Source organism: Erpetoichthys calabaricus, chromosome 10 (assembly GCF_900747795.2).
Source record: "Erpetoichthys calabaricus chromosome 10, fErpCal1.3, whole genome shotgun sequence".
NCBI lineage: Eukaryota > Metazoa > Chordata > Cladistia > Polypteriformes > Polypteridae > Erpetoichthys > Erpetoichthys calabaricus.
In genome coordinates, this window is record NC_041403.2 from 54,289,177 (window position 1) to 54,304,678 (window position 15,502).

The window sequence follows — 15,502 nt, forward strand, 5'->3', positions numbered from 1 at the left end:
TAAATTATTTTCAGCACTCATGAATTGTAATTTATTTTTAAAGTTTATATTATTAAAATAAGGATTCAGTAATAAAATACTTAATAAAATAAGGATTCTGGGGCGGCACAGTGGCGCAGTGGGTAGCGCTGCTGCCTCGCAGTTGGAAGATCTGGGGACCTGGGTTCGCTTCCCGGGTCCTCCCTGTGTGGAGTTGGCATGTTCTCCCCGTGACTGTGTGGGTTTCCTCCGGGCGCTCCAGTTTCCTCCCACGGTCCAAAGACATGCAGAGTGGATTGCCGATTCTAAATTGGCCCTAGTGTGTGTTTGGTGTGTGGATGTGTTTGTGTGTGTCCTGCGGTGGGTTGGCACCCTGCCCAGGATTGGTTCCTGCCTTGTGCTCTGTTCTGGCTGGGATTGGCTCCAGCAGACCCCCCGTGACCCTGTGTTCGGATTCAGCGAGTTGGAAAATGGATGGATGGATGGATAAGGATTCTGTAATTATTCAAATGAACAATGAAAACAGGTTTTTCCAAACAGACATCCAAGCTTGTGGGCTAATGCTCAGTCACAATTATAGGGTAATCATAAACTGTAAATAACAAAAGAACGGTCTTCAAACAAAGTCTATAAATTCAGTTAATCTTATGTGTTAGAGGACTTTAACAGATTATATATTCTACTTTGAATCACAAAATAAAATTACAGAAATTGCAATTTCTGCCTCTACTTTAAATTACTTGGTAACTAAAAGAATAATATTTTACATTTATAATGACAATACAGTATTATTCAATACTAACAGATGCAGTAAAAAAAAAAAACAAAGGGCAAAATGCTCCCTAAAACAGCATATTCATTCACAGAAGGGACGAAAGTATATTTAAAGGTACTCTGACTTTTCCTTTTTTCTCTAGTTAGCACTCAGACTGCATAAAAGCACTTTACTTAGCAGACTAGACTTTCAAATGCACAGCATCTTAAAATGTTTCATACTACAACATTTGTGAACATAACGCATTTTCATAAAATAACTTACTCTCAACATGGAGACTTATGGTGCATTTTAAAATCTTTTAAGAAGTATTTTCTGAAGGTTACTTAGAAGAACATAAAAACAAGGAACACATGGAAACATATTTTATGATTCTACCAGAGTGTGCAATAATAGTTGTTCTTATCGATTACAGTGCAGAAGTTGCATTATCACAAATTCAAAGAAAACATTAACTCTTTGTATTGCCTTGCATGCTCAGTAGAGAACTGAAAAACATGAATATGCCTAATTCCTAATGCAAGTAATTTAAACTAATAACATAGTTTATTTCACTACAATTAATTGCACTACATTAAAATCTTTATGGGAGGTTTAAAATATCCTAAAAGGCAGTCTGTAATTTGTCATTTGGATACAGGATATCTATAGGCCAGGCCTCAAAAGGAAATACCTCCATACAAAAGTTTGGAGGGCCAACTTCACCCACACCCACAGAGACACCTTTCCACTAAAGTCAATTTCATCCTGTCCATTGGCTTTTTTACCCAGTACGCCAATGTTAAGCAACAAGGGTCCAAGCAGTCACCAGGGAATGGGGACAAAAACTACTCTTGCAAGATCATCTAGTAGACTAGAAAAACAAAATATATGGTTATTTAGTTTATTGTTGTTTTTGGCACCTAATGTAGGTCAGCTGGGTGAAAGCAAAAGTATCTGCAATACAGAAATTATTTTTGCAGGACTAAAGCTTTTAATACCACCTTTCCATTACAATTCACAAAAGAAAAAGTCTACTTTATATTCAATTATCATATTTATCAATTATCAATTACCTTCAACAGTTGAACAAAGTGCTAGTCCAGCATGATATAGCCACCTACACAACTACATTTAGCCAATTTAAAGTTAACAATTGATCTAATACACAGATCTTTGGGAAGTGAGAAAAAAATCTAAGTAGTAGAGAAACAGTCACACAGAAGTAGCAAGAATGTTCAAGTTTCACAGTGACAAGGCCAGGATTTAATCTAAATACCCTATAGCTGTTAAACAGTAGTGTTATAGATACATAATCATGTTGCCTCTGTAATTCAAATCATTGCTTTTAAAAATAAACAAAATATCAAAAAGTGAGTTGAGTAGTAGCAGACACAAATGGGATGTCTAAAGGCATTTTCATACGCAGTCCGTTTGCTTTGTTCTGAATCAGGGAATGATAAATTACTTTGTTTCAATTTCCACTTAGTCCAGCTGAGTTTTACATTGCAAATTTCATGGAGTTTAGCCAACAGTTGTGATTGAGCACTGCAACATTTTCCATAATAATTTGGTTTATTTAACAACACACCTCTATGAGCAAAACACTTCTTAACAAACAACTTGAAGAACATTTGAAAATTATTTGCTACAATGGTACGAAAAGAACATGTTTCAAATAGGAAAGAGCGCAAAAGAAGGCAAGCTCCACTGAGGGCAGTAAGCTTGTGGGTAGGATAGCAGGGCTCACAGACAACTGCAGTCTGTTTTTTGCCGTCTCTGTATGTATTTTGAGCGACCTAATCACAAGTGAATTTACACCCCCCTTTTCCCCCCTCTTTTTTTTCTTTTTCAAATCAAGTACAGTTCTGACTGAGGCATTTATCAAGTGCATGAATCAGTAGTTATTTTAAATGTGAATTGTGTCACATTTGTACCTAAGTCCCAAAGTTTCCAGTCAATCTGAACAAACCTATGTCTATATTTATCTTTATCTTTTATTGTATTTAATGATTTACATTAACCCTTGACTCATTATGCTGTGAATGAGATTCCCTAATTACCTGCAGGGAGAGGCTTAGCTTCACTACCACAGCATGCATAATTTCACTCATAATGCACAGTGTTTTCTGTAGCTAAATCAGTCTTGTGTCGGGTCACATTCAGACCTCGTGCAGACCAGACCAGGGTACACTTGGTACCCCATTGAAACCACCCTTTCCAAAGGGTCTTTGTATAGGTGTTTTTCCCACACCAGAGTATGACTGCCATATTCACACCAGAGTTTGAAAAAACTACACCAATTGAACTAGTGTGAAAATGCCTTAAATCTCTACTCTGCACATATGGTATAGTGGGTTACAAAAAGATTTTTATATTTGAGTATTTTGAAGATCTGCAAGCAGATATGAAATATCTCAGGTGTTTATTTCAGATCTTTAAGTAACAGACTTTTTTCTGTTGGATAATGCCTATGAACATCAACAAAATGGACATACTAAACTGAGAACTTCAATGCTACTTTACACTTCATAGAAAGAGAAATTGTAAAGGAATCACATACAGTAATCAAAAAACACTGCTATAGGGAAAGGGCACAAAAATTAAAAGTTTAGATTGTTTACATCATTTAGCAAATTGTGAGACTGTGGAAACTAAACTTGGAAAAAGCATTATGGCAAATAACTTATGATTATCCAAAAACATGGAATGTAGTTTTTCATCAGTTATTGTTGTGTATGCTGTAGCAGTTACACTAAGCCTTTCCTGCAGGTAATTAGGGAATTTCAATTACTGTTGATTGCAACTAAAAGGTATCAAATGTTATGCATTGAAAAGTGTGATTCAGTAATACTATTTGGCAGGTGTCTTTCTACTAACCAACTTGCAAAAAACAAATGTATTTATATATATATATTATACATACATACATACACACACACACACACACACACACGTGTGTGTATCTATTAGGCCTGGATACAAATATCGATTTTCTGATTAATCATTTTTTGTTTAAACGATTGGATGCAGTTTTTTAAAGTTTCAAGATCGATCTTGTGAATCTCTAACCTGCTCAATTATTTTATTTACATTTTTGCTTATCTACTTTTTGGCATCCAATCCAGTAGATGTCGCTAAATTGCCTGTTATGATTTTCCATGGAAAAAGCAATTTACTATCTCACATAAAATGGTGTGTCCTCTTTAACTGAAATCAGTGTCTTCAACACTTAAATCAGATGTTTGGACTTACTACGGATTCAAACAGTGCACTGGATAAAAGCAAAGATATAAGTAAGCTGTGCAACATAAACATAATCTCAGTCGACATCCAAAATGAGTAGAGCCTAAACAATCCACACCGGAGACGGCAGATAGCTCCAAGCTCCCATTTAATTTGCTTCATGTCCAAAAAACAACAGAATCTTTGGCAGTTTTTATTTGAAAAGATGAGGGAACCTACACCGTTGTTGAAAAGAAAGGCTGAACATCCAGGGCAGCAGATTACTATGTGAAAATCACACATTAAAAACATCTAGGCACCTGTGGTGGACACGGTAGACAAAAATAGTAGTGCTTCAAAAGGCATGCAGCTGTCTGTTGCAAGTTTATAGATACACTAAAAAATATCAATAAGCCACTGCTCCTACATTTTGTGACAGCTATGCATTTTTCAGTCTAGAAATTAGCTGTTAGAAATGTTACTCTCTGCATAAAATGTCACATAGAAAAAAAATCAGAAACATCTTTCTCATTATCTAATTTCTTCTAATCTAGTAATGAAAAAGAAAGCACGTGGTAAAAGGATTCAGAGTTCTTCATTAGAAAACAAGTTGTGCCCTTGCACTATTTGACCAAATACACACTTTCATATAGAAATGAACAAGTTAACACCCCCACAACATTTTTAAAAATATACATTCAAATAATTGGGAAGACAGGCATGGATTCTAATCATTATACAGTTTATCCATATTTACCTAGCATATAGTAAATTTATTTAGTTTAAAAAGTAATAAACTACATAAAATAAATGTTTTCAGAGTGAAAGTAAACCAGCTTATTTCACAAAGTATAAAAATGAAAAAAAATGCATGTGTTTGCTGAAAATTATATAAACTTATATGGTTTTAAATGAATAGGGTTATATATAAAGATTCCTTCAAAATGAAATGTATTGCATATCTCTCTATTATATAAAAAAATCCTGGGACGAGACGAGACTTTTTCAGAGAGATAATTCCAAGTCCCGCGAGACAAGACTTTGTGCCAGGAGATTTAACCATGCCCACGCTCCACTTTCCTCTCATTGGTGTGAATATTATTGTCAGACACAGTTCTTGTGCTCTCAGCTCTTATAAAATTTTTACGTTTTCCTGATTTTAATACAAGACATACAATCTATTTGTTTCCTTCAATGTAGTTCTTTTCTGGATAATAATTTTATACTTTCTTCTTCGCTTAGTTGTTGAAGTTTCATCTAGAAAGGGCAGCACGTCAAAAAGAGGCCAAAAAGCTTTGGAAAGAAAAAAGCGGGGGTAGAAATAAAGACAAGAATAGAAATCAAAGTAGAATGTCGTAAAGAAGTCCAAAAACATTGGCACGATACACATGCAGAGCAGGTTAGAGATTATGAAAGTACTAAAATTCAAAAGTCTCAAAAAACTGATAGTAAAGATTGCACTAGTGCTAACAAACGGAAATTATTATTCAGTGAAATAACGGAACAGCAAAAAGAGATCGGATATATGGACGTAGGTGATATGACAGAAGTATGGAGATATTGTTTGGTTTAAAGTTTAAATCGGATACTTGTAGATCATCTAATTTGTGTTGCCATCAGGGAAAAGTAGTGTTTCTTCCCAATGAAGAGGCGTATCTGCGAGAATTAAAAGATTTGTTATTTGGTGAAAGTGAAATCCACAAACACTACAGGCAAAATATCCGCCTCTACAATAATTTGTTTGCGTTTGCATCATTCAATGCTCAAGCATAGATTTACATGATTCAGGACCATACACTATGAGAATCTGTGGTCCCGCAATAATTAAATGTACTACAAGTTTAATTTCAAAGGAGCCACAATTCGGTCAGGTTTATATTTATGATCACAGAGAAGCTATGCAACAAAGAATTGAAAGAGTTAAACGATCAGACATATTAGAAATTCTACAGCTACAAATCCATACATCCAAAAGTATCTCACTTTACACGAAATTTATCTGAAAAACATGGACAATGTTTATTATATAATAAACCAACACGTGACAAATGGTCAGCGATAATAATTTTGAAAGACGGAGATATCAAAGCCAGAGTTGATATTCATGTTTATCCAAAACCACAGCATGATTAGTCGCAAGCGGCAGTTCCGGGAAATGACTAGCGCATAGGGCCCGCACGGGGGTTGGCGAGTGGAGCAAGCAGGGGGCAGAGCCCCTTAGTTAAATATAATTAAAACCTTTAAAACAAAACTTAAAAATATAGGCATAATTTAAAAAGGCTGGATAATGATGTTTCTGCTTCTTAACCACTGCTTTAAAATACTAGACCATTTCTTCTCATGGTATAAAAAAAGAGAATACACAAAAAAAAAAAAAAAAAAAAAAAAAATGGGACACATTTACCTAACAAAAGTAGGATGTGCAGTTAACCATTTACCATTTACCACCAATCAGACATAGCAACAATAATCACGACTCCGTTTAACCAATCAGACGTAGCCATGCAGTCACATGACCACACACAAACTTCCTGCGTCTGCAGCCTGTGAGAGACTTTTAGTCATGTGGGGCTCCTGTTCCCTCTTAAACGGTCACAGCTTCACTGCAAGAACCTTGAAAGCCAACTCCTGCTGAAGCTTAACCATCACTTCACTGAGTGAAGAACAAGCGCGTTTTAACCAAACATGCACAGACACAGACAGTCATGATAAAGTGAGACTTCTTGTACGTGCACAAGATGCCTTGTTCTAATGTTATCTTCTATCAGCTGTGCTATTTGGAGGGCAAGTGTGCGAAGATGCCAGTCCCCTACAGACTCTTCTTTTCTCCTTTTCTTTGATTCCCCCTTCTTTTTTTGTGCCGACCCGTATATATACACTCCCATCTCTGTGGGCCTTAATCACATGCCGCAGAAAGCCAATGAAACAATTGAGAATGATCGCACCCGCACGTGCAGATGTGACTCGCTCCAACTACCTCATTAACTCCCCGCAGTCGTGCAATTGAATATGCAGTATTATACTGTCAGTGTACAGTATATCTTGTCACTGTAAGTAGTTTGCACTGTTCAAACATACATGTTACCTACTGTAGGTATTGGCTTCAAAAGCTTTGTTGTGAATTACTGAGATTTGGAACTTTGTGTTATTTGTGCATCTTTATTTTGTAAAGATGTTATTTATTTTTACTCATTTTTTATTTTATTATTTGGAAATAGCAGAATTTGTACATTATTTTATACTTTGTCTGTCTTATTACAACATTTCTAAAAAAAAATCATATATTATGTTCAAACAGTTACTCAGTACTTGAGTAGTCTTTTCACCAAATACTTTTTTTACTCGAGTATTTTTTGGATGACTACTTTTTACTTCCACTTGAGTAATATTATTTTGAAGTAACACTACTCTTACTTGAGTACAATTTTTGGCTACTCTACCCACCTCTGACTATTTAACATAATCACTTGATCACTTTAGATGACTCCTAAACCTCATAACTTCAAAATGTTTCCAGAAAACTAAAAAAAAAGTGTATATTATATAAATAAATATAAAAACTAAATACCAGAATTATGAGAATGTTTAATTAATGCAGCGAGCATGGTGATAACAGCATTGTCTATTGCATGTTATGTACCCCGGTAGCAAGGGTTCAAATCCCATCCACATTTTCTCCATGTCTGCACGAGTTTTCTCTCTAGGTAATCCAGTTTTCTTCCTATGCCCTTAAAGATGTGTAGTGGAAGAGTGAATAGGCAATGTAATTGACAGGCAACATTTAAATCACACATTGAATATTCTGTTCATCGAGATTCAAACAGAAAATTTTTATTGAAAAATACTGTGTAATTCGTCAAGAACAAAATGATGTAATAAACTCAACACCAACCCAATGAAGACTAGATTCAACATCACACTGAAAATCACAGGCTGATCCAAATCATAATGTGACACAGTAGTTTGTATGGCCCCCGCGTACCTGTATACACTCCCAACTACATCTGGGCTTGCTACTGATGAGGCAGCAGATGGTGCCCTGGGGGGGATCTCCTCCCAGACCTGGATCAGGACAACAGTGAGCTCCTGGGCAGTCTGTGGCGCTACTTGGCGATGTCAGGTGGACCAATACATAATGTCCTACAGGTTCTCAAATTGATTCAGGTCAGGGAAAAGTGCGGGACAGTCAATGGCAACAATGTCTTCATCATCCAAGAACAGCCTACACAATCTGACCATGAGACCAGGCATTGTCCTGCACCAGGAGGGAACTATGGTCCACTGTACCAGCGTATGGTCTGACAATGGCTCCGAGGATTTCATCCTGGTACCTAAAAGCAGTCAGGGTACTGTTGCCTAGTACATGAAGGTCTGTGTGACCCTCCATGGATATGCATCCCCAGACCATCATTGATCCACCGTCAAACTGGTCTTGCTGGATGATGTTGCAGGCTGCATAACATTCACCACAGGGTCTCCAGACTCTTTCACGTCTGTCATGTGTGCTCTGTGTGAACCTGCTATCATATGTGAAAAGAATGGGGCACCAATGGCAAAGCTGCCAATTGTGGTATTTTCTGATGAATGTCAATTGAACTGAGCTGGTGGGTTGTGAGTGTAGGTCCCATCAAATGACGTTGGGCGATCATGGAGCCTGTTTCTGAAAATATGACCATTCATACCAGTGGCCAGCTGGATGGCATTTTGTAGGGTTATGGCAGTGCTCCTCCTGTTCCTCCTCACACAACGAAGCAGATACCAGTTCTGCTGCTGGGCTGATGCTCTTTTATTGCCCTATCCAGCTTTCCTCCAGTAACGGTCTGTCTCCTGAAATCTCCTCCATGCTCTTGAGACTGTGCTGGGAGACAGAGCAAACCTTTCTGTGATGGCATGTGTGGATGTGCCATCCTGGAGGAACTGGACTACCTGTGCAACCTGAAAAAGCTGCAGATACCTCCTCATGCTATCAGTAGTGACTATGACACTATTAAATGCTAAACTAGAGAACAATCAGTCAGGAAGGATAAGGAGAGAGCAAAGGTCTGTGGCCACCACCTGCAAAACGATTCCCTTTTTGGGGGTTGTCTTGCTGTTGCCTCTCCAGTGCATCTGTTGTAACTTTCATTTGCACCAAAGCAAGTGAAGTGGATTCATAATCGCCTAACTGGTCAGATTGATATCACAGAAGCTTAACTGACTTGGTGTTAGACTGTGATGATCAAGTGTTCCCTTAATTTTTTTGAGCCGATTATGTATATAATAAATATACACTTAAATACATATACTGTATACACACACATGCAGTTTGCAATATATACCCTCACACACCCCACATGGAAAGACACTTTACATTTATGCTTACCCTGAGCTAAAAATAGTTACCTGCAAAAAGTCTTTGTGTCATCCAATCTTTAACGTACAAACCACAATTTGTCCAATAGACCGCGTTATTATTTAAAAGGCAAAACCAGTCTGAATTAAACCCCATGGGATTTCTCTTTTAATTAATACGATTAACATTGAATTGCGTTCCAGATGGGAATACAGAACGCTGCAAAAGCATCGGTGGCATGCAATAGTTTCCCTTCCAAATTTATCAAGCATTAGCGTCCTGTCAAAGCATTGATCTTCCCACAACGCTTTTTCTCCTTTTAGGGGACCTTTAAATTACTTTACACAGGTTTCGTTTTCTTATAAACAAGTTACAGTGATGATTTACGTAAATGACTGATACTAAGGTCAGTCACGGTTATCTCGAGAGATGTTTTTCACAAAAGTCGCGCTATCACGATGACAAAAACGACAAAAATAAAAAAATATTGATATCTGCGCTGAAATACATATACTTCAACTTCGTGAATTAGAATCAGTTATTTAATGCAAAATGAAACCAAGGTAAAGATGAATAATGTGATACGATTGAAAGTCCTAGGAGAAGCTAACCATGCGTACACATTTAAAGAATTCGAGCACATATAGCCTTTATATGTAAACCGTGTGCAGAAGGCAGAAAACTTCAACATATTAAATAGTAAAACCATACAAGGAATACTGTATGTACTAAATTAAAACGTACGTTATAAGCTATTTTCAGTACTACAAATCATTCACTCAGATACGACAAACAGGGCATATCCAATCAACTTGAATACATTACGGGATATTCTATTGCATTTGGTTTATGGGCTAAAGAGGAAAAAAGCTGGCTTATACACGAGTATGACCACCTTGTGTAAACATTACAAATTTGACTGGGGGAGGGGGGCGTTAAACCTACCACCAAAGAAGAAAGACACGTATTTAAAGATAGCAAACAATCTACAAAGGAAATAATGTATACATGCAAATATGGCAGAAAAGCAAACGGACCTTCGCTTAAGAAAAACTAAATACATGTATAAACAGAGATCATCAATCATCAACAGCCAATCCATGATCGTGTAATATTCCAGTTCGTTTCGTTCTGAAACTGTTAAATCAAACCGATAAGGACGTGCACAATATCACATAATACTGTATCTACTGTCCTCATAAAACTGTTTCCACCTAGACTCGTCACACTTTGAGACAAAAAAACTCGCCAAATCAAAAATCAGATGTTAAACCAGGAATGCATGCCTTTCACTGCATTACAAGATTCGACTTTCAGCTATCAAACCCAATTTAGACTGAATATTCGGTTACAAAAGAGTTATTAAACTTTCGATTGCTTGCAAAACTTTGTTGTTAAAAGAAAAATATAAAAATGTAAAAAAAATACATCGTAAAGCTGTCGACTACTTACCGACTTGTAGGACATTCTCCACAGAGCCGCTCTCCAGCAGCCGGATGCCTCGGCGGAAAGGCAGACCGTCCCCACTGCCCCCAGCCCCGCTGCTCCCCCCGGTGGTGTTAACTCCTCCAGAGACAGCCCCAGAACCCACCGAAGCCCCGGAGCCTGTCGTCGCCGTGTCCTCCGCACTCCCTCTACACTGAAAAGATGAATACATGCAGATTTCCTTCTCATTTCTTGGAAAGGACCAGTAAACGATACGGCGCTGGACTGGCTCCGGGATACGCTCAAAGCGCTCCTCCACCCTTTCAAAGGCCCATTTCTCTGCCACTGCCTTAGCGGCACAGTCCAGTAAGGATTCCGGATTGAGAGATCGTGTGTTCTGAAGGCCCGGTCCAGGTCCCGGCCCAGGACCGCGAGGCGCAGGACGTAAGCTCTGCCGTTTAATCGTTGACGGTATCGCTAGAGCAAGGGCAAGCGGCGGCGGCTGAGGTTGCAGATCTCCGTCTCCCTCCGCCATAACGACCAAATAAACACTGAGAGCGAGAGCCGAGTCTGGGAATAGCTGCGCAAGCCGGGGAGGATGACGTCACCTGGACACACCGCGCGCTTCGGGAGCCCTCGCACAAATCTTAATCTGAAGCACTAAATTAGCGCGAGCACGACGACTCACAGGCCGCTCCCTCTCGACGTCTCGCCGTCGGAGTGGCCTCAGGGCGTTTGTTTACGTTTGGTTTAACCCGTTTGGTTAACAATCCTTGCGTACTGAGCAATTAGCCAAAGCTTATCGCCTTCCTTGTCCCCTTGAATACTCAGTTCGTGCGGCTACTTTCGAGGATGTAACCTTGAAGATATTTAGAGGAGACAATCAGTATATGTAATCTGTGGCTCAGTGGGGAAAATTCAAAATTCTGATGTCGCGGTGGTTTAGAATAACGGTCAGCTGCTCCGCTTCTACCGTAAGCAGTCGCTCTTTCGAACTTTCGCTGACTTTAAGCTGTTTTACCTCCTAGCTTGCATTTTCTATGAGTGGCATTGAAAGTCTGCTTCTTCATCTGTTGTTGTTGTTTCTTCTCATGCTATATTGCTTCACTGAGTAACACGTTTTCTACCTAATAGGGAATATGCCATATTTATATCCACCCGTTGGTGTACCATAATCATAACGGATCGAGGCTTTGGATGCATGGTATAAGAAAATGCTAATTTCTAAACATTCCTTGCTCAAATTTGTTGAGAAAATAAACTGACCAGGTCATCAGGAACCAGGAATTGTTTTAGAGCGCTTCAGATCAATCGGCCAAAAGCCAAGTTTGCTTTTCACTAACGCCTAGAACTGGAACTAGGTCAATGACCCAGTTTGAGTTGTTTTTAAATTATATTTCAGAGCACTTAAAGAGTTGCCAATGTTAAATTGATTACATTTGATGTCATCTAAGGATATTTCCATATGTACACATAATAGAAAATATGGGTAAAACTAAAATAGTTCTAATGTTAGTATTCTCTTCTTTCTTACATTCTAGGTTTTTTTTTGTCTTTTAATTTATTTGCTTTACATTGATTTATGCTGTACATGGCACCTGTTTCTTGTAAGGTTCACATATTTTATGTATTGTCTCTTTAAGGATCTAACTTTTCAATGCTGTTTAACATTGTCATCAACTCACACAGCAGGAAGATGAGACTTCATTTTGGACAAAATGATCATTTCACAACTCAAATCGATCTTTGAAAGTGTTCAGAAATGACAACAATTCCAGCAATGATTTGACGGGTCAGCTGCATGAGAGGAAAAGATGGAACTAATTAAACCAACCCCAGCCACATTGAAGGCCTCTCCAGATGAGCATAGATCTCACATACTGATGAGGAACAGTCTGAGTAATGAAACTTAATAGCTGGCTCTGCTAATTTCTGTAAAATAGTGTGAATACAACTTGAACCAAGCAGATTTTGATTTTTAGTTTGTACCGAAAGAGCAACATAAGTTCACAACCACTTTGCAAATAGTTTTCTATTTAACAGTTCAAAACACAGTTGACCAATTTTTCTGTTGAAGGTGTTTTTTCATGAAATTGCCTTATGTTGCACAAAAGCAAAGTAATATCTCATGCTACAATAGCACTCATTTCTGTGCATATATGAAATATAAGTTTTCCATCCATCCATCCATTTACCAACCCACTGAATCCGAACACAGGGTCACGGGGGTCTGCTGGAGCCAATCCCAGCCAACACAGGGCACAAGGCAGGGAACCAATCCTGGGCAGGGTGCCAACCCACCGCAGAATATAAGTTTTGGTATTTCTAAATTAACATTGCATATTACAAATTGCAATTATTACTTGCTACTGTTAATGATCCAGATTTTAGGATGACCTTAAAAATCCTCAGTTAGGTATTAGTCAGCAAAATTAATTTTGTAACAAATAATATTAATTTGTATGTATAATTGCTATATATATATATATATATTAAAATAGGTATATTTTTCTTACCCACTTGCAAACATCAACTGTTGCCATCATTCAAATAAAGACTTAAAAGAGTTATGTAGATATGTGTGATGCAGATCTCTATATCTTTTTATAAATTAATAAAAATATATAATTTTTCACTATTTACAAATACAGATAATATGAATATATTCATGTTAATAATGTCAATGTCAATTTATTTATATAGCACATTTAAAACAACATAGGAATGCTGTGGCCAAAGTGCTTTACATTAAAAGAAGAAAAAAACATACAATTAACATAAATAACATAAATAGAAATAAAATAAATGAACATAAATAAATTAATAAATAGAAGTAAGATTACATAATCACAATGAGGAAACCATCAGTATTACTGAAGGTCACAGAAAGCAAGTGAATAGAAATGAGTCTAATCTTGTTTTGAACAGTTCAATTGTAGACGACTCCTTTATGTAATGAGGTAAAGAGTTCCACAGGCGAGGAGCAGCAGCTGCAAAAGCCCTGTCCCCTTTAGTTTTACACTTCTTACGAGGGACAATAAGAGACAACTGACCAGAAGATCTAAGCACTCTGAAACTCATTATTTAGCACAGTGACAGGCCTAAACACAGTGAATAATGTAGCATGTCTCTTGCAGAAATATGACCTATATAATTGTATTTATTACCAATTTGAAAATGAATATTCAAGTCATGTGTACAGATATGGCTATCTCATTTTCTAGTTTTTAATTTTATCTTAATGTTTACTAAAATAATAGTTGTTTATGTCATACTCAAAGTTATTATGATTGTTATGATAACAAATCATGTACAGCTTACCTTTTCTTGACACTTGTTAAGATATATCTCAAGTTGCATTTTTTTTTAAAGAATATTTTAGATATTATTATGTTTTCCATCATGTAGTAGTGTAGGATTTTAGCAACATTCAAATCTTGACTTGATGTTATTTTGGACAATCTAGGTGAATAGGATGGGCAAGCTTGTTGGACTAAATGGCCTGTTGTGGTTGCAATTGTACTAATGTTCTAATATGATAAAATATACAGTACATAATAAATAAAAAAGTGTATCACACTTGGGCGGCACGGTGGAGCAATGGGTAGCATTGCCGCCTCGCAGTTAGGAGACCCAGGTTCGCTTCACAGGTCCTCCCTGTGTGGAGTTTGCATGTTCTCCCCATGTCTACATGGGTTTCCTCCGGGTACTCCGGTTTCCTCCCACAGTCCAAAGACATGCAGGTTAGGTTAGATTCTAAATTGTCCCTAGTGTGTGCTTGGTGTGTGTATGTGTGTGTGTGTGTGCGTGCCCTGCGGTGGGCTGGCGCCCTGCCCAGGGTTTGTTTCCTGCCTTGCGCCCTGTGTTGGCTGGAATTGGCTCCAGCAGACCCCCGTGACCCTGTAGTTCAGATATAGCAGTTTGGATAATGGATGGATGTACACTTCAGTTCACACCCATCCTGCATAGATGAGAGAGGACAATCAGTGTGTTGTATGAAGTTTAATGACTTAAATTAAAGTTGTGTATATTATAATAAAAGCTAGTCTTATGCACTATATTGCCAAAAGTTCTTTTTCATTAATTATTAAATTGAGTATTATAGCTCACAAATCTGAATTTGATACCTGTGTTTTAAAATTTGATGTCAGCTATACAAAATATGATCCCATCATATTGAAATTTTAATATCGGCTTTTTAAATCTGATATTGAATTTCAAAACCTCAATATCAAATTTTGTGACAGGTCCTTTTGGTGGTTAACTCCCTTCTCTTTGACAGCTGCATTTTGAAATTTTACATACAGTAATAATAAGGGTTGAAATGCTGAAATGACTTGGCAAAGAATGATTTGCCATATAATGTATCATGCAAGTGTCACAAATGCTGCTCCTTTGTAACTGTATGGTATAACTGTTTGCTCTATTACCTACTTGTCTGTTGCTGGTTCACTACAGATCAGCATTCATAGGATATTAGTTGAAATGTATAGTAGTCAGACATGACTAAGCAAGCAAGTGTTCAAGGCTATGAAAATTAGATGTAATATGACGGGGTACGTCTAACTCAGTAAGTTACCCTGGGCAAACTCTTTAGTGTATTTTTAGTATACCTAGGGAAGTACACTAGACTTGTCTGTCTAGCATTGTTTAGACACAACTAATTATGGGCCCAGAATAGCAGAGTCACATGTAAACTCCTCATGGACACTGACCAAGCCTGTAACAAAAGCACAACAAATAAAGCTATGAAACCATTAAAACTTTGTTTTAAAATTAACAAGTGT

The 15,502-nt window shown here is 37.5% G+C and overlaps 1 protein-coding gene across 2 annotated transcripts in view; it reads right to left on the minus strand.

The window, feature by feature from the left end:
• Positions 1–11,367, minus strand: part of zswim5 (zinc finger, SWIM-type containing 5) — a 95,873-nt gene extending 84,506 nt beyond the window's left edge. For both annotated transcript variants that reach the window (XM_051932965.1, XM_028811249.2), the window contains exon 1: positions 10,743–11,367. In XM_051932965.1, the coding sequence (XP_051788925.1) occupies positions 10,743–11,250 (508 nt within the window). In that variant the 5' untranslated portion in view covers positions 11,251–11,367. The remainder of the gene's footprint in view (positions 1–10,742) is intronic.
• Between the last annotated feature and the right edge of the window lie 4,135 nt (positions 11,368–15,502).